General features: G+C 43.5%; 1 protein-coding gene across 5 annotated transcripts in view; it reads left to right on the top strand.

Moving 5' to 3' along the window:
- The window catches only part of PWWP2B (PWWP domain containing 2B), a 45338-nt gene that overhangs the window by 11442 nt on the left and 12455 nt on the right, over positions 1-21441 (top strand). For 4 of the 5 annotated variants that reach the window (XM_073353969.1, XM_073353967.1, XM_073353968.1 and 1 more), the window contains exon 3: positions 7027-8686. In XM_073353969.1, the coding sequence (XP_073210070.1) occupies positions 7027-8668 (1642 nt within the window). In that variant the 3' untranslated portion in view covers positions 8669-8686. Of the gene's footprint in view, positions 1-7026; positions 8687-9814; positions 11448-21441 lie in introns of those variants that run through there. The other variant, XM_073353971.1, reaches the window with a different exon arrangement.

Here is a 21441-nt window from a genome sequence, read left to right as displayed (position 1 = left end):
ACAGTATACTACAGTATTGAGTATTACTTGCCCAGTAGTCTGCAGTACTATGGTATCCTTCTCAAAGATAAGAGACACAATAAATACTAGGGGAATTCTGCACCAAAAAAATAAAAATTCAGTTAAAATATTTCTGCATCTTTTATTTGTCAAAATAACACAATTTAATCATGCCAGTTTCAATTATTTTGATAATTTATGTCAAAATACCTGTCAGGAACTGTCTGTAACAATACAGATGACAAAAAAAGATTCAGGATTTTTTTTTTTTTTTTTTACAAATAGATTCCTTACTAGGCCTATAAATGCAGAACTCTGAGTAATAATTAATTTAAACTACAATACAGAAATGTATTTCCCGCACCCCTCAGAAGCAGTGCAAAGGCTTGGGGGCATCAGGAGTAACAGAGGAGCTGAGGGAGAGGGAAGTTTATTGCTGTAGAGGAGCCTGGGTATGAACCTGGAGGGTTGTTGAGTGTGGGTGGTGGGAGAAGTGTGGAACAGGGTGTTTTTTGGGTAGGGAGGGATTGTTAGGGAGTCTCCACCATGCATACCCTAGCTGACCCCTAGCCTCTCCCAATCAGTCAGGCACATCTGCCCCGTCCTCATGTGTTTCTGCACTCCCCTCTCCCCACATGTCCTTGCTGCCCCCTCCACCCCTACTCCTGTTTAGCCCTTTTGAACCCCAGTCTGTGACACTCCACACCCACACACACACCCCCTGCATCCCCATGTGCCCCACGCTTTCTGTCCCTTGGTACTGTGTGCCGCCTGATCTGGCTGGGTGAGTGGCTGCTCTCTGTTCTGGTGCCACAGTGGCCCCTAGTGGGAGAAAGGCATAACTGCAGTACCTTTCCATCATTGTTTCTGTGGGCAGGGGGAATGCATGGCACATGAATTCTGCACATAGGAAGTAGTACAGAATTTCCCCAGGAGTAAATAGAGAAAATTGTCTTCTCTTGATGGCCTCTATTTCACTGCCATTGCTTTCACCGCCAATCTGAAGTTATTTAAAATATAAAGAGTTCAACTTCCACTTGCTTTGTGCTATAATCCTCAAACAAATCTTTGGGATGGGCATAAGCTCAGTCAGTAGACTAGAAAGATGTTGCCAGTCTGTGGTTAGCCTATTTCAACGCAATTATGATTGTGGTGGCAGCTTTACGTAGGCAGATGCAAAACCAAAATGATCAATTTAAACTCCCATCTGCAAACAAACCTGAAAGCCAAGGTAGACTGTGGTGCTGCCCCACCTTAAGTTTCCAAACGCTTTGTGTAGCCTTGCAGAGAGTGCATTGCCAATACTCTAATCTCAGTGTGACACAACCAGGGACAACTATGAACCTCACTACATACAAACCCTTTCCCAAAAAGCTGTCTGGGCCACCACAGCTGCTACCTGAGAATGCTGGAGCAACCAGGGATCTAAAATAGCCCCTGAATTCCAAATCTGAGTAATTAACAGCCCAGGCAATCCCTCAGTCAAAGAGGCTTATAGTTTCTCCCAAACCACCAGTGTTATTTGAGGCTGGGCAGGGCTGGACCTCAGCCAGTCAAAGGATTGAATTGCTGCATGGAGGCTGGACATATGGTAGCAATGTGACTACTTCTAGATTGCCCAGAGCTGACATTAGGGACTATCACTTTACTACAGTTTTGTATAGAGCTGAGCACAATGAGGCCCCAGCCTGGTTGAGCCTTCTGGGCACTACAATAGAAATATTAACTAATTGTCCGCTCTACCCTTATTGCAGAGCTATCCCTTGATTGGTTTAAGGAGTGGTTAAAGCACAGAGGGTAAGCCCAGTCAGACCCCCACTCATTCATACTAGTTCAGTGACTTCACTTCACTAAACTTTCTCAAATAAGATACCTTTGGGTTAATTACGCACTCTCACACTCTCTGGTATTGCAATCTGGCCACATATCAGTCTCCATCTGCTATAACTGGCTCACCTTTACCATTAACACTGTTTATGGATCTTAATTACTCTTTTTTAAATATTTTTTACTTTACTATGATTGTCAATTTTGGGATGCAGATTAGGGTACTGAGCCTCATCTAATCAGTGCCAAATTTACTAATTGTAATCCACAATTCCGATGATTCTCACCAGAAACAGTTGTCATCCCACTTCTCAGGAAAAGTTTTTAATACCTAAGTGCTGGACCATGTTCTACTAAAACTTTGCTGTGGCATGTTTTGCAAAAGTAATGAAGTCACTGACTTTATAAAGGACTGGATCCTAGTACGTTTACTCATACGAGTTCTGGTGATTTCAGTGGGACTGCTCATGTAAGTTAGGCTAGCAGGATCAAGCCTTTAGAGAATCGACAAGGCCTGAACCTGCTTGCTTTAATGACTCTGGTAGTTCTGTTTAAACCCTTGGGCCTACTTGTAAGAGTAAGGTAAACAGAGGGTATGTCTACACTTAGAATAATTGTCTATACTTTTTGCACTGTAAGTTTCACCGGTGATAGGGAACCGGTAAAAGTAAAGCACTGGTTTGTGTACTCACTCAATTCCTCAGGTGTCAGAGAGTGTTTATGCTACCAGCACTTCCTGATGAGAGCAGCACTGTAGGGAAGCTATCCCACAGTGCAGCTCTCTTGAGACGTCTTGTGGGGTGGGGGGGTGAGCGGAAGGCATTCTGGGTCCCTTCTCAGTGCCCCGTGCTGCCCTGCTTCATGTCTCAGGAGCCCCATTACTTCCTGTTTTTTTCCGTGGCATTTTTTAAAAACCGCCACATCTACAAGCAAAGGGAAAGGGAGCTTCAGACTTCCCGGAGCTTACAGGGAGAGGGGCGGACGTTCGTGCGTCGGAGCAATGGAGCTGCTGGCCAGAGTGGTCGCTTTTGGAATTGTGGGATATCCTCCGGAGGCCAAACGTTTTGAGTTTCACTGCCAAAAGTCATTAACAAGTGTAGATGCTCCCGCGGTTTTAGCGCAAAAAAAGGACTTTTTGTGTCTTAAATGGTATGTGTAGACATACCCAGAATTTACCTTCTAATGGAGTGGAAGAGAGGAAAATTCCTCTATTGCATAGTTTCATTTGGTCAAGCCAGAACTGTTCCACTTCACTGAGTAAGTAAAGTGTCGCACAGTTCCGACCAAAGCTGCGTGAATAATAGCACTATATTGGTTTCCATTATAAGCTCCACGAATACCTCAGGTTCAATGTGCAACTTATGGTTGCTTTATAGCAAATATGTTAGCAGAGTCTGTCACTTTAAAATCTTTAATTCTCAGGCTTGACTTTCCTTTTTTTGTAAAGCTCTCAAACAAAATGGCTTAGTTTTTAAGTTATATTTTGCAAGCAGTTGTTCAGTCCTCTTCCTGTAGACTAAGCTAATTTTCTTCTAATTTGGAAAGTGTCACCTAGACCTAAATATAAAAATGGTCAAGGTGTCATAATCTCTCCAAGTAAATGGAAAGGAAATTAAAACTTTATAGTTTTCCAGTTACTAAATTATTTGAACTCTTAAAGAACAAAGAATAGTGATGAGTCGGTGCCAAAATTAAGGACCAATTCCTGTTTTTTGTGACTTACGCAAGCAATTTCTTTTTTTCCTGGTGGGTTTTCTCACACAAATCAGGTAAGAAGGGTTTGGTCTGTAATTAACGTCTGCAGAAACAAAAATGAAACCATTTACCATAATAAATTGGAGTGTGCATGCTAGTCAGCTTTAGGAAGCGGGGGAGTGGCAGTGAGTTTATAAGGCTAATCCAGTCTTGGGAAGAAAGCCACCATCTCTCTTCTGTAATATCCAATTGTATGCGACCTCCGCTAACGCTCCTCCAGGAAGAAGAGTTTCCCTACTTTTATGTGCAGCTGTCATCTGAAACAGCAGTAGCCTAAAAAGATCTGCAGTGAGAGTGTGAGGTTTACCCTTCCAGCAAAAAGTTCCACCCTGTGGATATGGTGCTGAGAGAGAAATACAGCAGCCTTACCAGTCAGGTCTGAAGGCACCTACTGGAAGCAAAGCAGGAGAAGCTTCTGGGTGATCAGCAGTACGTGCAGTCAAACTGACTGTCAGCTTGCCTATTCTGACTCCTCACAGCCAACTGTACTCCCATCCCCCTGGGTTCTTTATGCTGCTCTCTGGAAGGGGATTGGACATGAGGTTGAGGGAGTTTCCATGCTTCTCAATTATTCTCTGAGCTGGGGATGCCAAATCCCCTTTCTGCTGGCCTGTGTTGGCACCTCCCTCCCCCTCTTTAGGCAGGAGTTGATCACTGAAGGTAGCAGGAAGGAAAGGGAGCACTAGAGAGATTATTTAATCTCGAGGTAAAACGGCCCGTGCAACACACTCTACCTTCCATTTTTGTTAGTTTCTCAGAGCTTAATTTGTAAAACAGTTAACATTTATTTAAGAAGTTAGAACACTTGCTTGACAGTACATGCTCTAGTAACTGTATATTGAACCTTGCACTGTAACAGGCTGTTCTTGCATTCCCAAAGCTACCTGAAAACTTCTTTTCTACTGAAACTTTCCATTGTGTTTCTGCTCAAAGGTAGAAAACTACTTTGGAAAAACCTAAGCACAATCTATCAAGCCTTTGTTTTTATTTTTTTTTTTTTATTTTATTTTAGAAATTGTAACTCAAAAGTACCACCCTTTAACAAGCTGACACTTTCACTTCTTAAAAAAAGAAAAAAAAACCCTACCCCTTTATTTTCAGACACTAAGAAAGGGTGTAGTAACAATAGCTTGTTGCAGATCATATTGCTCCCAATGAACCTGAAAGATAAAATGTTTGATATGTCAGCCAAGTATATGGGGACTGTACTACACTGACCGCTCTAATGGCTATTTGATGGGTTAGTTTTATATGATACCTGAAAGCTGAGGAGGATGTGGGACAAAAGAAGGGAAAAGCAGATAAGGAGAAGTCCGGATTTCTTGGATGGGGAGAGACAGTGTAGCTATGTCTTGATAAGAGATAATTGTGGGATATGACAAATGTCTTATAGAAACTCATAGGATAAAAATAGCTCATCTAGGCCTTTGTTAGAGAGGATGATCTCCATTACAAGGTGAATGTTGCCTGCTTCCAATCACATAAGAATGGAGGGTCTTGTCCTTTTTGTGAGTAAAGGACAGTTTTAAAGAAAGTCATTTCTGCTAAAACTGATCTTTTAATATAAAGTGCAATAGGGAATCTTCCCCCAAGTCCCAGGGGTGCTGGAACACTTTTGTATAGTGGGTGGTGCTGAGAGCCATTGAACCAAACTGTCCACGCTCTATATGATGGAAACAACTTTAAGCCAGGGGGTGTGGCAGCACCCCTAGTTCCAGCATTTATGCCAAGGCCTGGCTTGTCTCAAAGTACAAGGTGAAGTTTAGAGCTTAAAAATATGGCTAGACATTTCATGCTGTATTTCTTGTAGGAGTCAAAATATTGGAGAAAAGGGTTGAATTGGAGTTATTAAAAACAAAATTTTGTGTCTGGGATGTGCTGCTGCTGAAATTTGAACCAGAAAGAACACAGCTTGGCTCTTATTGAGTTGTCAGGCCCACGGAAAAACCATTGTATTACTTGTTAAAGGAATACATGTCATGTCATATATGAACCACTGAGACACACATGGAACCTCATGTGGGCATTCTTTTTAATAATAATAATTTTTAAAAAGTGACTGTTTTACAAAACCTGCAATTTACTTATTCTCAATCTGTCAAGAACAGACTGGGCATTAATAAGTCAGTGGAACATAATGCTCTCCCTGCTTAATAAAACCTAAACACAAAGTAGAATTTCATATTGCAAAGAGTCATTTTGTCAGACACGTGTGTTCATGGAAAATCTCTCTCCCATTAATCCTTTGCTGCTGTATTGCAAAGAAAGGTGAATTCCTTCTTCTAAGACAGCATTTTTCATATTGAAGCTGTAAACCTTCAGAACGATAAACTGATAGTTTAGTGTGCAAAGCCCAGTCCTTGGCACATAATTGTTAACCCTGATCCTGAACAAGCAAGAAAATCGTGAAGGCCAGGCCAAGGAACAGAAATGAACCACTGCAGCAAAGTATACCCCAAACATGTGGGTAAGGAAAGGGAGGGGAAAATCTACAAAGAGCTGGTGGTGTGATGAAGCAGTGTTTCCACTCATTTCTTGGTTTTACATTCCCCACAGACGTGACACTGGTCCTTGCTTGGCTTAGACTTCAGAGATTAGCACAGATACAATGTCTGGTCCAGCAATATATCTGCTGGCGCAGCTGGCTGTCACTATTCAGAAGAAACCTATGGAAATAAAATGTTCGTATGTACTTACTTTAGAAAGGGCCCTGTGACATACTCAGTGTGTGCAATACTGTAATATTCTATGATAAAATTTGTCATTGTATAAATGACATTTTCTGCTTGATTTGGCTAGCTTGGAGATATAGCAAGTACATTTAAAAAAAAAAAAGTGGAATAATAAGGGCTCAGGGTGAACATGCATGCTACTATAAAACCCCATGCTTGAATATGCAAGTTGGGAAATTAGTCATTCAGTGATCTGACTTGCACGTGCATGTGGCTCAACTGTTGCATGGTAATCTAAAAATTTAGTCTTAGAAGTCTAGCATACTGAAAGAATTGTTAATAGTTCCCCAAAGACTTGCAGTGTTCTACTCTTCTATACATCATCTTTTCCATGCTATTACTGGCCTGTTGAGTGTGGCTGTGATAGGAGTAAAGTACTTGTTCTGGATTGTGTGAATGGTGCTAGACTAGAAACAAAACATGCACACACTTCACTAATACAGTGGTAAGGCTGAGAATTCAGTGCACAGGTCACTTTGGACTTTCCACCCAAAAAGTGGATTATACACTCTATACATTTGGAGATGGCACTTTCTCAACAGGATAAAATTAGCTGCTGTTTAAAAATGAGGGGAAAATGTTGACCTCTTAGTGCATTGGGCAAATATTCTTTCAGAAAATGGCATTTTTGGTAAGTTTTAATTTTTGTCAAAGAAATCTCTGTTTTCAAACAGCTCTGATTTGTGTATTTTTTTTCCCCACACTGCTATAGGTCTGGCTTGCTCTGTCTTCCACCACCTTCGTTGCCAAAGCAAGAGGACCCTCCTACTGATGCTTGCACTAACTGGATTCCTGAAAACAGACGGGCTGCGAAGGGTGAGATGGAGTCCCAGCTTTCTAGTGAAAAACCTCCCAAAGGAAACAATGATGAACAGGTTCCTCCTCTTTTGCCACCTCCATCGCCAGGCAATGTTCCTCCTTACCCGCCCTATTTTGAGGGAGCTCCTTTTCCTCCTCCCTTATGGTTAAGACACACATATAACCAGTGGGTTCCTCAGCCACCACCAAGGACTATAAAGAGGACAAAAAGACGGTTGTCACGAAATAGAGACCCAGGAAGGCTTATCATGAGCACTATTAGGCTGAGGCCCAGGCAAGTGCTCTGTGAAAAATGTAAAAATACTCTGAACCCAGAGGAAGTGAACTACAAAGCCAGGCAAAATGCTAAAACAAGGAGGAAGCTAAGCATTCAGGATAAGGAGCAAAAAAAGCACAGTGATTCTGATTCTGTAGAGAAAAGGAACAAAAGAGAAAAGAGGGAGGAAGACAAATTTTCTGGGGAATTAGTGCATCGAACTCCAGTTATAAAAATATCCTACAGCACACCACAAGGTAAAGGTGAAGTAGTGAAAATTCCCTCCCGGATTCATGGATCAGTTAAACCATTTTGTCCACAGCGGATATTGCAGAATGGAGGGGAGGACCAAGAGGAGAACCGAGACTCTGAACGATATCAGGAAACCAAATGTTTTATGGATAAGTCGGCAAGCAGCCAACTTGCTTCCATTCCAAAACTGAAATTAACTAGGCCTGTGCATTCCAATGCAGATGTTCCACCTCCAAAAATCAGACTGAAACCCCATCGAATAAATGATGGTCAGAGTGTTTCCATTTATAAAGCAGAACTTATTGATGAGATAAATGTCCTTCAGAGTAGCAGAGAGTCCAATCCTGCTGCATTTTACACTGATGAATCTGCAGATAGAAGTTTAGCAGAGATGTCTTCAGGGAGTTCAGGTGAAGATGATGACTTCAAAAGATTTCCCCAAGGTAAAGATGGACATGATAACTTGGCTTTTCTTATGAATTATCGTAAAAGGAAGGCAGATTCTTCTAGTTTATCAGTGTGTAGCAATGACAGTCTAGATGAATCCAAATCCTCTAGTTCAGAAGTAACATCACCAGAAATGTGTGACTTTTTACCTGGTGATGATGCATCTGTTTCTTCATCTTCAAAAGATGACCGTAAAATTGTGCCACCATTAACAGTTAGACTACATACACAGAGTGTCTCTAAATGTGTCACTGAAGATGGAAGAACTGTTTCAGTGGGGGATATTGTTTGGGGTAAAATTCATGGTTTCCCATGGTGGCCGGCACGTGTTCTTGACATAAACCTTAGCCAGAAGGAAAATGGAGAACCTTCCTGGCGAGAAGCTAAAGTATCATGGTTTGGTTCTCCAACAACCTCATTCTTATCTGTTTCAAAACTCTCTCCTTTCTCTGAATCTTTCAAACTGAGATTTAATCGTAAGAAGAAAGGGATGTATCGGAAAGCTATTACAGAAGCTGCAAAGGCAGTAGAGCATCTGACCCCAGAAATAAGAGATCTCTTAACCCAGTTTGAAACATAACTTTGCCTCCAGTACCAGGTGAGTGCATACTGGATTGATGCTACCTGTACTAACATTCTTGTACAGATTGCATTTGTCTTCTTGTCATGTCTGTTCTTATTTCTTTGTTTTGTCTTTGAGTTGCCTAAAAGATCAGGGTTAAACTTCTTATTCAGAGGTCTAGAAACACATGTTTAAGTGACCTTTCAGAAGGGTGAGAACCTTTAGCTCTCACAGACTTCAGTGAGACTCGCAGGAAGCAGCCTCTTAATTCTAGTAGGGGACTATGGGCCAATTTATTGCTGTGGGGAAAGGAGCATTGTTGCTCAGGGTGGCCCCATACTACCTCCCAACCAGCTTTGCTAGTGTACCATCTGGACAGATGAGGGAACAGACATGTAATTACGTGGGATTCTAAATGTGGGTATGTGAGAAGCAGACTCATGCAGTCTTGTTTTGACTCTGACAATGACATTGTAGGTAAGTGACTTGACTGTCTCTGTTTTGCCATCTAAGTACATATCGGTGTAATAATACTTGCCTACCACACAAGGGTGTAATGGGTATTGACTGACCGTACTTATGTGCTAAAATTCATCCTGCTGTGGCTGAAGACCTAGTGGCCCCTAGGCCCTTAGCTGTTTTGGTTAACTGTCCCTTGAAAAAACACTTTCATAAATGATAACTTACATGTAGACACTATACAAGCAGCTGGCTTTAATAATCAAAGATGCTCACGATGGCCCTCTCTCCACCCCCTTCATTCTTCTCAAAGTCTAACAGTCCACTTGGGTTTGCTTCCTTCTGCAAAAGATATTCTCTTCTCCATGTGTCTCACTTTAAACTACAATAATCACATCCGACTACTTGTCCTAAAGCTAAGAACAAAACACTTGGTTCCTTTTTCTCTGGCAACTTCCTGAAAGTACAATGCCCTGAGTACCACTGAGAGAAGGTGGAAGGACATCAACATAGTAATCAGTTCTTGGGAAACAGCTGAGAGCATAATATTGGTTCTCCTATGTGATTGAAGAAGAGATACTTTTTCTCTTACTTTTAAGTTGTAATATGTGTCTCTGTTGTGATCAGTCTTCAGTGTTTAAAATTACAAAATGTAGCGCAAACTCAAATAGCTCTATTATTTCAATTTCAATTTGCATTTTATAGGGCCTGTCCCTGCTTCAATTGAAGTCCATGGCAAAACTCCTGGTGACATTGAATAAGATCAAGATTTGTCTCTTGGCATCCTGCTGATGGTGGCTATCATGCTAAACATGACCACATGCATGACACTTACAGATTGGGACCCCAGTGAAATATTATTAAACCAGGATACAAACTAACTCTTTTTTTTTCTCTGAAATCACAATTCTAACTGTTAGAAAAACTTTTCCTCTTTTAAAATGTAGTTTTGTGCTCTGGCTCCCACAGAACTCAGTACTGGTTCATCACTTTGTCCCTTATTTTCCTCATTTGCCTTATTTAAGAAATGCATACACAAGCCAATGATTTTTTTTTCCAAGTTTCTAGCATGAGGAAGCTTACTCGTGATTATAGCAATATTTGACTCAACACTTCAGCTATTGGGACTAAGCTGGTAAATGTTTGTATAATTCTGAGGCAGGCAGGTTTGATCTAGAGGAAAATGAAGGGAAATTCTGCTGACAGTTTGCTTTTGCAAACTTATTCTGGATAGTTAAATCTTGAAAAACTGCACTAAGGAGAAGCACTGGAAATTCTCTTTCATCCTCCATCAAATGTCACCAGTTTATTTACCTGAATGTGAGAGAGACCCAGAATTCTCCCTCTTTCTTTGTACCATGACCATTGTGCCAAATTCCTCACTTCTCCTAGGTAAAAACCTGAATTGATCTTAGAAAGGCCTTAAGGTATTCCTGGAAACTTTCTTTATCTTCTCTCTACCCAAGTGCCATATCTGACTCACCTTTTCAGTCTTTCTGCTAAAATTATCTGTCAGTCTCCATGAGAAAATAACTGTCTGCTAACTACAATAGTTACATGCATCTGACGAAGTAGATATTCACCCACAAAAGCTTATGCTTCAATACGTCTGTTAGTCTGTAAGGTGCCACAGGACTCTTTGCCGCTATCTGCTAACTGTGCCACAACCTAATCCTGTACCAACCAGGAGGCAGCCATCACATCTGAGGACTTGTAAGGAGGGAAAGGGGCAGGAGATCAAAGGTCATCATCACTTGGATCTTCAGTATGACATTATACTGCTCCTACACTGGATTTTTCTTGTTTGTGGCTCCTTTTTTCCCCATTGTGTCTTGCTTTTACATAATTTTTATGACATGCATCAATAACTAGATGATACCGTATTTGAATACCTTGTCTAAAACTAGCTTTCTGTCCCTTCAATGGGACAGAATTTCATTGCTTTCTGTGAATTTTCTTAAGACAACTGAAGTTTTTTCACCACTTTTTGGTAACTGACGACTTCTTTTCCTTTTAGTTGCTATAGGTCACAGTGGCTCAGTTACTGTTGCAATCAGTCGTGCCAGGAAAAACTTGTTTGTGTTGTAAATCAAAGTGTGTCTTGATTGTTTTAGAATGTTCAGAGGTGAATCTTCTATGTCTCTGATACGGTAATTAACAAGATTACGTAGCCATACTTGTAATAACACACTTTGTGCCATTGCAGAAATGGGCCCATTAATAGTTGGGTAAGGGGAGGTCTGTTTACAAACCAAATCCAATAGAACCACATAACATTTATAACAAGGAGTCCGGTGGCACCTTAAAGATTTAACAGATTTATTTGGACATAAGCTTTCCTGGGTAAAAAAAACCCCCACTTCTTCAGATGGGGTTTTTTTTTTTTTTTTTACCCACGAAAGCTTATGCCCAAATAAATCTGTCTTTAAGGTGCCACTGGACTCCTCCGTTGTTTTTGTGGATACAGACTAACATGGCTAGCCCTCTGATACTTGGCCCACAACATTTATGTTTACAATTAAAGTAATTGATATGATCCGACTAGATCAATAAGTAAAACAGTCACTCACCTGTCACAAGTGTTCTACTGTTAACCTTCTCAAATATCTTAGGTGGCTTCTGGCCTATAGGGGATGGAGAACACATTGGGGAGTTACTGGAGACCTCAATATAAAGCAGAGGTGGGCAAACTACATTCCGTGGACCACATCCGGCTTGTGGGACCATCCTGCCCAGCCCCTTGAGCTCCTGGCCTGGGAGGCTAGCCCCCAGCCCTCCCCTGCTGTCCGTTTCTCTCTCCTCCACCCTCCCCCCCGCCTCAGCTCGCTGTGCCACCAGCACACTGGGCGGCGGGGCTGTGAGCTCCTGCCGGGCAGCATGGCTGCGAGAGCTGCCAGCCTGTCCCAGTGCTCTAGGCTGTGCAGCGGCGTGGTTGGCTCTGGCCAGGTGGCATGGCTGCCAGTCCTGGTGCTCTGAGCAGCATGGTAAGGGAGTGGAGAGTAGGAGGGTTGGATAGGGGGCAGTCAGAGGACAGAGCAGGGGGTGGTTGGATAGGCATGGGAGTCCCGGGGGCCTGTCAGAGGTAGGGGTGTGGATAGGGTCCAGGTCGGTCAGGGGAAGTTGGTTAGGGGGTGTTGGGGTCCTCGGAGGGGGTGGTCAGGGGACAAGGCGCAGGGAGGGTTGGATGGGTCAGGGGTTCTGAGGGGGGCAGTCAGGGTGTGGGCAGTGGGAGGGGGCGGATAGGGGTGGGGGCCAGGCTGTTTGGGGAGGCACAGCCTTCCCTACCAGCCCTCCATACAGTTTTAGAACCCCAGTGTGGCCCTTAGGCCAAAAAGTTTGCCCACCCCTGATATAACATCTACAAATGCAAAATAAGCTGAATACACGTGGATTCACTTAATACTAGAGCTGATCAAATAATGTTAACCATATCTAACTAAATTATTTTACCAATTATTACAAAACAAAACTTCCAGTTGGCAAGGTTAATTAGCCCTACTTTTTGCTTCCCCTGCAAAATGTACTTTGAGTAGAGAGTTAACCTTGTCATTAAATTGCCAATAAAAATATGGCAACGGGGAAAAAGCAAGGCAGAGTAGTAACCTGTAAAATCTAATTTCATAAGACACTCTTGATTCAGCAGATAGGGAAAAAATCTCCCATTAAACATGTTCCCATGCCTCTTTGCAGCTGTCTTTGATATACAGGCATAACTTGCTGTTGAGAACTGGTGGCTTCATAAATATCTTTTGCACTGTAACTAAATGCTTGTAATAAACAGATTCTTATTTCAGTGGTATGTTTGTTTTGGTAAGCATTGAAACTCGGACCAAGTTTGGTGATTTTGCTTTTAAGATTAAAGTTTTTTGTAGTTGCTACTGAAAATTAGCTGGACAAGTCCTGAAAATAATGGCAGTGTCAGAACAGTGGATGATATTTAACCTTAAATCTAAATCCCTATTTACAGCAGGCCTGCTTGAAGGCCTGCGTAGAGCGTTTTAGCAAGGGTCATGTTGTAAATGGGAGTGTTTAATGGGGGTTGGGAGCCAAAATGTAGTCAAGTCTTCTGCCAGGATTGCTTTTGAAGGCAGACCTCCTTGGGGTAGGGTGGGGAGAAAAGTGTGGGAAGATGGTTACCTCAAACTGTGTTCTGTGTAAAACCGAAAATATGGATCTGGCTTTGTCTTGAGCAAAGGCAAGCCTGTATTCACTTGCTGAAGTCCCAAGTGGAGCTGAAGTTGCACTGTTATCACTTTTGGCATAGCTTACTTTTAAGCAAGCTTGCAGCAATTCTTGGTTCTGCCACTTTCAGATTATTTGAGCAAAACCAGATCAGGTTCCAAGGATGTAACCAAGTTATATTTATTGACTTGGCTTATGAAAATAATTCCATATTCTCCCCCAGCCCTCTTGTAGGAGTTCATCACTAGTGTTGAAGACACTTATGAAATCACCGATAGAGGATATTAATGGGTAAATGGGTCTTCAGCGTGACTGGCTTTCTTTAACGTCGGAAACAAAACCACTGAAGATGTATCTGTGGTTGAGGGAGAGGGGTGCAGCATATATGTACCTAGATAGAAACATGTTTCACATAACTTAATTTTACAAATGCATGTATCATCATATTTCTCTTTATTAACTCAGATTTTACACATGAAGCAAATTCATGGAGTATTGATCCATTGAATAGTAAACAACACTTTTATCACCACAGTAAAAAGTTCCAATATTTCTTTAAGGTCTTGTGGTACATGGGTCTCCTCATTATCTATCTTTCTTTCTTTTTTTTCTTGCTGCTATCCCAGGGGCGGGCAAACTTTTTGGCCTGAGGGCCACATCGGGTTTCCAAAATTGTATGGAGGGCCAATTAGGGGAGGCTGTATCTCCCCAAACAGCCAGGCCTGGCCTGGCTCCCGCCTCCTATCTGACATTTTGCCCCTCCCCTCCCACTTATCGCCCCCTGACGGCTCTCCTGGGACTCCTACCCCATCCACCACCCTCTGCTCCCTGACCGGCCCTGGAACCCCTGACTGCCCCCTGCCACACCATCCAACCCCCCTATTCCCAACCACTATCCACTCCCCTGCCCTCTATCCAACCCCCGATTCCTTACCATGCTGCCTGGAGCACGGGTGGCTGGCAGTGCTACGGCCATGCCTGCCAGAGCACTGGGTCAGGCTGTGCCTCCCAGGCCAGGAGCTCAGGGGCTAGGTAGGAGGGTCCCGCGGGCTGGACGTGGCCCGTGGGCAGTAGCTTGCCCACCTCCGTGCTATCCTCTTGTTTGTGAATTGCAATGAATTTTAGGTAGCGTGATCACCTTAATATTAGAACCAGAATTTTTTGGATTTGCCATAACCTCCAAATGTTCAGATGCTTATTCACATCCCCTCCTGCCATTCTCTGTCTTCAGCTTCTTGCCTGGAAATGGCTTCAGCCTAATTCTTCTCCCGAAGAGCGGAAGCTGCAAAGAGGAAGTGTATTGTCCTCCCAGCCCCGGCCCTCTTTGAGGGGAGATGCTATGCCCCTCCTTCATCTCTGCATTCTCCGTGTATTCAGGGGCATTTTGAATTTTAGGACGTACCCATTCTCTCTGTGGGTATATCTACGCTTCAGCTGGGGGAGTGCTTCCCAGCTCAGGTGGGGAGAGATGCACTAGCGCATTAACACTAGTGCAGCGGGGAGCAGCATGGGTGGTGGCTTAGGCGAGCCAGCTGAGTACAAACCAGCGCAGACCCCCTAGGTATGTACGCAGGCCGCTAGCTTGCCCTGCCGCCTGTGCTGTCTTCTAGCACGCTAGCTCAAGCAGAGCGAGCGTGTCTGTCTGCCCACCCTGGGGGACGGGCTCCCAGCTGCAGCATTAGCTATCCCTGAAGAAGAGGAATCCTGCCTATTCCTAGGTCCCCATCCCTGGTAGCTCATTCCTGCTTTTGAAGGAGGTGGGGTCAGTGTTTATGGGAGCACAGATCCTGACTGTAGAGCAGCAGGTAACAGGCAGAGAACAATCTTGGAGTAGCGGAGGGGAGTAAGCAGCAGTCTGCCTCATGCTCTGATCGGTGGCCCCCTAATAGCGGGGGAGGTGTCTCCCTCTGCTCCCCCCTCATATTTTTATATATATATATGAACAGCTTAGCTAGTTGCCAAGGTCTACATACGCTCAGCTTTGGATTCAAACACTTGGCGAGCCTAGCAGTGCACCTGCAGTAGGATTGTAGGAGCATATATCAGAAGATGCCAAAAATGTTAGAACAAACTGACTCAGAGATCTACTCTATGGGTTACGAAATGGGTGGCCAGCTCAACAAGTGAGTGTGAGAATTACAATTCTATAGTCATTTGGAAAAATGGAGGCCAGAGGCTGCTCGGGTCAACTAAAGTTCAGAGTGTGGGATGGCAAACGTTCATATCAAAATCTCATCTGGGTTGACCTACCTACGAGTCACTCATGACTTGAGGATGAGATTGGTTTTAGTCTGATTTCAGTAATGTGTTTTTGAGACTGTCTGGGGTTTTGTTTTTGCGTGCATGTGTTTTTTTTCTTTGCTACCTTGACTGATTCACAATGGGCTAGAGCTAGTCAAAAAAAATACCAAATCTTGATTCTTTTTTTGGTGAACAGTATACACTTCTGTGCAAAGCTTTTGTGAAAAATGTATGCTGTTTGAGCAGTTCTGACACGCTGACCACACGTTCATGAGAAACATTTACTAATATATATGGAGGGGAGTTATCCTATGTTGCAAGCTTTAGTAGTGTAAGCTAGAATTGGGATTGATATAGAGGCAAATATAGATGGGTGTTCTAGTTGCAGTGACTGAGGCAGTGTGTGTTTGAGCTCTGGTCTATAGCTGTGAACTGTTCCTTAAACATAAGAAAATATCCTTCTTGCACTCTTTGGTCTCTGCTTGTCTTTTATGATAGAGAATTTAGGCTGGAAGTTTCATAAACCTGAAACTCCCTGAGCTGAATGGCTTCTCTTCTATACTTCTCCCTAATGCCAAGTACCCCAAGAGCTTTCTACAGCTTTCATACCATAAATGGGTTTGTTAGCATATCCAGGTCTGTTTTTAAATGTTAACTGCCAAACCTATGCATGATATAGCCCATATTAGGCAAACTTCTATGGTAACAGGCTGCCCAAAAGCATTGTATGCACCTGTAAGAAGCACAAAGAACCTCAATATGGAAATCAGAACTCAGGGGGAAGAGCACCTAAGGTACCGTGGCACCTGTGTGGTCCTGGGGTCTGGAAAGGTCCTTGGTGTACCTGTAGACAACCCCAGGGGCCTGGCTAAGTTAGAGCAACCCCAGAAGTCTGCTGCATCTCCTGCAGTGATGCACAGAAACTCGGCAGCACTATATGCTGTTGCCTCACCTGTGCCAGGGTGTGTAAGGGGATCCTCAGGAGGCAGCATGATGGCTCTTACTCAGTGTCTGTGCCACAGCAACCTCCCCCAGCTATAGAAGGGGATTTTAGAGCCCCTCCTAAACTCTGGCCTCGTACGCAGCAAAAGAGGTCAGCAGTGAGAGTCTTGCTCACTGTGACTGTGAACACATTTAGGAAAATCCTGCTCCAAATTTATCAGATGCTTCTCTTAAACAACTCACTTTAGTGGGTCTCATGAGCTTTATCTTACCACTTTTTTTTTTTGCTTGTATCCTAGAGTTTTTTGTGGGACAAGAAAGATACCTTCACATACAGTACCTCTAAATATCTGCATTAAATGGCTTTATAGTACTGAGATTCCTTTGGCATTTCACGCCAAGAAATACAGCTCTCTTAACTTGACCTTATTCTCGCCTATATCTCTTTCTACTGGTAATATTTTGTATGGCTGTGATGCTACTAAACTTTAAAACCTACTGTGGCATTTTGTAAGTTAACGCTATTGTTATTTGCTTAATATAACCTTTTTTGTGATGACTGGATCTGTGTATAGCAAAAATGAACCACAGTACATAGACTCCATGTACTAAGTTCTAATAATGTAAAACTGAGTTACAATTTCATTTTCAAAAGAGGTTTCCTGGCATTGTGTGCATATTCTCTGCATTCCTGGCAGAATAAGAAAAAGGGCTGGCAGAGGGACAGTCCTAGGGCCACCTTGACTGAAGCTCCCTTCTGTTGTACACCTGTCTTAGTTTCCCTCCTTTAGATTCCCCAGAAATAGTGCAAAGCCTCTTCCCAAGATAAATATAGCCCTTGTGTAGTTAATTTATGGCCAAAGTCTTGTGCACATACATCATAACAAAACAAGTCCCAATACCATAGTCCAGAATTCCTTTAGCATAGTGCACGCAGCACATGCAACATACAGCTCCAGAGTCCTTCATCACGCCCTGGCTCTCCAGTGCACTCCTCTCTTTTTTCCTTGTACCAAGGCAGCCACCCCAGCCCTTCCTACTTGAGTGCAAGCCCAGTCTTCCCCAGGGGAACCCCTGCAGCACCTCTGCTGGGAGCATCCTTGCACGGGAGCATCCCTCACTCTCTCCCTGGGCCTCACACAGTTCCTCAGGATCCAGCTCTCCAGCCCTGGAGATGTCAGCGGGTAAGCTCCTCAGCAGCTATCCTGCCTTTGGCCTTCTCTGGCCCTTGGCTCCGGCTCTCTCGCTTACAGCTAGCGGGCAATTCCCTCTGCTGCTGATCCTAACTTCAGTTCAGGCTCTTTGGCTTGGGGGTGCAGCCAGCAAATCACTCTTGCTGCTCTCCTGCTTTCTCCCTGCTCCCAAACATAGTTTCCTCGTCAGTTCCTCCTTCAGATTCTCCCTGGCCTTGTAAAGCCTCCAGGTGCTGCCCCACCCTCTTAATTGGTAGCACCTGTTCTGGGACAAGGGACCTGGATCTACTTCATTTACTGGGGCTAGCCATCCTGTGACCGGGACATACACAGCCCTGCTGTGTGACTAGACATTATGGTGGTGGTGAGGATAACTATGTAGTTAAGGTTGTAAAAACTCTTGCTGTTTTTATGTGAAATGACTTTCTGAAACATTTATCTTTTCTGGGCTGAAACTTGCCATGCTTCCTCTCACCAACTCAGACAGCTGATCTGAAACATCAAACTTCATATGTGAACAGTTTAGTCAGCATATGTATGTAGCTACATTTGAGGCAGGGGAGAGCCTCAAAATACATTACAAATGTCTGAGATTGCAGGGCTGCCCATGTGCTGTGGGTTTCCAGACTGTGGTCTGCTGAGCTGGCTAGTTGCAGAGTGCTTGTTGGCTCTCGTGTTTCCAGCTGAGAGTGTGCAGATGGACAGGACATTGGCTCTGTGATTGCAGATGGTCCTGTCTATGGGCCACCTGCCCTCCTAAATTGTGGCTCATGCTGTGGAAAAGTTTTGAGCCCCTGCTGGAGAATAGTCAAGTGGACTGCATGCTCCAAGTGCTCAGGGGGGCACTGTTAACGAATGAGCTATCTACTTACAAGAATTTACAAGTTCAGCTGCTGAAGGAGATTATAAAATTGAAAGGCTTAATGATGCTCCTAGGACATGCAGCAAGCTGTTTTAACTCCAGACTAAGCAGATTATGGCACCATTTGGAGCTGGTGGACTTGCAAAGCTACAGAGAAAAGAACTGGCAAAGCCCTGCCAGCAAAGTTTGTCAACTAGAGGCCAGCTAGCTGTGCAAGGACTCCTGTACCTTGGGAGCTTCAGCCAGTTTGGTCTGGATAAGAGTGCTGACAAGGTCTGCTGGAGAAGCTGTCAGAGACAATGGCTTGCTGAGCAAGCCATTGAGTGCGGAATAGGAATTAACTGTATTGTTGGCCAGTGCAGTTTGTAAAGGGAGCCAGCAGACTAGCTCGATGCTTAAGAATGTGATCAATTGTGCAAGACCAAAGTGCTTTACAGCTCTTCTGTTGAGCTGTGATACTGTGCAGGATCTGAGTGACAGTCAAACGTTGCAGCAGGTAGTGAAGGCAAATGTATCTATTCTCCAGATGACCACGAGTTTTGTTTTATGAGGATTCTTGTGATCAGTTTGTGACTGCAGTTCAAGGAATTTATAAACTCAGTTGGCAAAGTTTAAGACAGTTGTTAACTGCATAAGTCAAATTTCTGAAGACTTTCCTTTAGACATTTACACTGAAATCCAAGTGCAGACACCAGATATGCAAGATGGAGAGAAAAATCTCATTTAATTGGGTTTCTGTTTTCACTTGTGTAATGTTGCAGCGAGTGAAGTGAGCTGGTTTATAGGATCTCAGGTACAGGAATTGCTGCAGAACTATGTTTTGAGATGGGACTTGTGTTGAAAAATAAGGGAGATAAGGCCATTCCAAAAGGAGTCCTGTTTTCTGTGGATGCCCTCCAGTAAGGGTCAAAGCCTCATTTTTTTAAACCTCTTACTTTCCAGGTGTCTGCTTAAATACTGCACTAAAAACACTTGTCAAGTCACGCCACAAAGTGAATGCTGTACAAGTGAGCAATATAAATAACTTTTGATTTTTTTTTAAACTCTAGAACCAATTCTGTGTGCATACTTTCCTTGCTACCTGTTGGGGAAGGAGAGAAGAGATTTGGATATGTGGTAGTAAAAATAGAAATGTTAAGGCTACTCCAGGTGCTGTCACATGGGACTTGATTGTGAAGGGATGGAGTTTAGTATAGAAATGCATAATTTCCACACTTTTACTTGAGTGGCACATTGATAGTAGTCTGTTTTTAACATCAATGCAAGATTTCTTTAATTGTCAGTTTTTAATTTGGCATGAATTGGAACAGAATGATTTAAAGATTTTTGTTTCATTAGGCAATGGCTGTTTGCAAGTCTCCTAATCCCCTTCTTTGTCTTTTCCACACAAGTGCCTATAACTGACATTGTGACAGGATTACTAATATTGCTGAAGGACAATGCCTGCCTGCATCAATCTCTAAAACCAGAGCGACTTGATCTATTTTTGTTTGTGTAAAAATAAATAAATAAACAAAGCCAGCAATAGAAAGTAGATTAGAATGTGCCATTTATAGTTCAACCTTCAACGTGTGCCTTCATTTTGCACCTTTCAGTTTTAAGTGTGTGTGTGTGTGTGTGTGTGTGTGTGAGCTTTTCCTAGGAAAACATACTTCGGATCTATTGTTGCATTAACTTGTTACGTGGATCTCTATTGTGTATTCTCATTCTTAGTGCTTGAAAAATCATTCCCACAAACAGGTTGTAAGACTTTCCCGAGTGAGTCAGAGTGGAGCTTCAGCTATCAATTTTTGGCGAATTTATGCTTTCACAAAATAAAACAAAAATAACTAGCCCTTTAACCAATGGAAATTTGCCTTTCCACATCTGCAGAGGGCTTAGCTAGCAGCAGCAGTATGGAATTCTGCTGTGACAGCAGTGAAATGTCAAAGAATCCTATCCCACTCATGCTGCTGCTGGACTCTTCTGTGATGAGGGGTGTAGCTTGTCAGGCCGTTAGACTGTAGTTCTGAATAGTAGTGTCGTAGGTTGGCATCTTAGCGTGCCCCATCCTGGATCCTGCAGGCACCCCACCCTTCAAGATTTTTCAAGAATGCTTCCCCAACACAGAGTGGGTTATGCAGTGGATTAAGTTATTAGGGTGGTCCCCTCAAATCATAGAATCTCAGGGTTGGAAGGGACCTCAGGAGGTCATCTAGTCCAACCCCCTGCTCAAAGCAGGACCAATCCCCAATTTTTGCCCCCAAAAAATTGTTAAATAACAAAATAAAGTTCAATACAATAATGCTAAAGGTTCCGGCTCTGCCATCTTCTATGACTCTAGGCTGATCATCACCCTCAGTTGTTTCCTTCAGGCTTGGGGGCTCTCCAGCTTCTCCTGGGAGTCTCCTATTAGAGTTCAGAAGCTCAGACGAAGCAAGAACATAAACAAAATCCACTTGCCCAGGGCTTTATAAAGATTTTGCATCCCTTCTGGCACCCTGCCCTTTGTGTGGGCCATAGGGGTCCTCCCCTGGGCCTTCCCCTTGCTCCAGAGTCTTTCTCCCCTACCTAGGCCTCCTGACTTCTGGCTGGTCTCAGTGTTCCCGGGGAACAGGCAGTGAGAGCCTCCTGTCTGTGCTCCCTCCCTCTCTCTTCCCTGATTCTCAGGTCTAACTTACCCAGCCTCTGCCCACAGGGCCCAGGTGCTGCTTTATACCCCAGCTGGAGCTCAGCTGGCAGTCACAGGTGCACTGGCCTCTTCCCTGTTTAAAGGGCCAGTGCTACCCTGTGACAAGTAGGCTTGCGGTAAGGGAAAACTCTTCAAGTTCTGAATTAGATGACAAACATGGGAAGATACTGAAGTCCCCTATGCACTTTCTTTGTCGGGTATGATGTGTGGCCTGTGTAAGTGAACATAATGGGTCATCATC

This window comes from Lepidochelys kempii, chromosome 7 (assembly GCF_965140265.1).
Source record: "Lepidochelys kempii isolate rLepKem1 chromosome 7, rLepKem1.hap2, whole genome shotgun sequence".
Classification (NCBI taxonomy): Eukaryota; Metazoa; Chordata; order Testudines; family Cheloniidae; genus Lepidochelys; species Lepidochelys kempii.
This window is presented reverse-complemented; position numbering and strand designations above follow the sequence as displayed.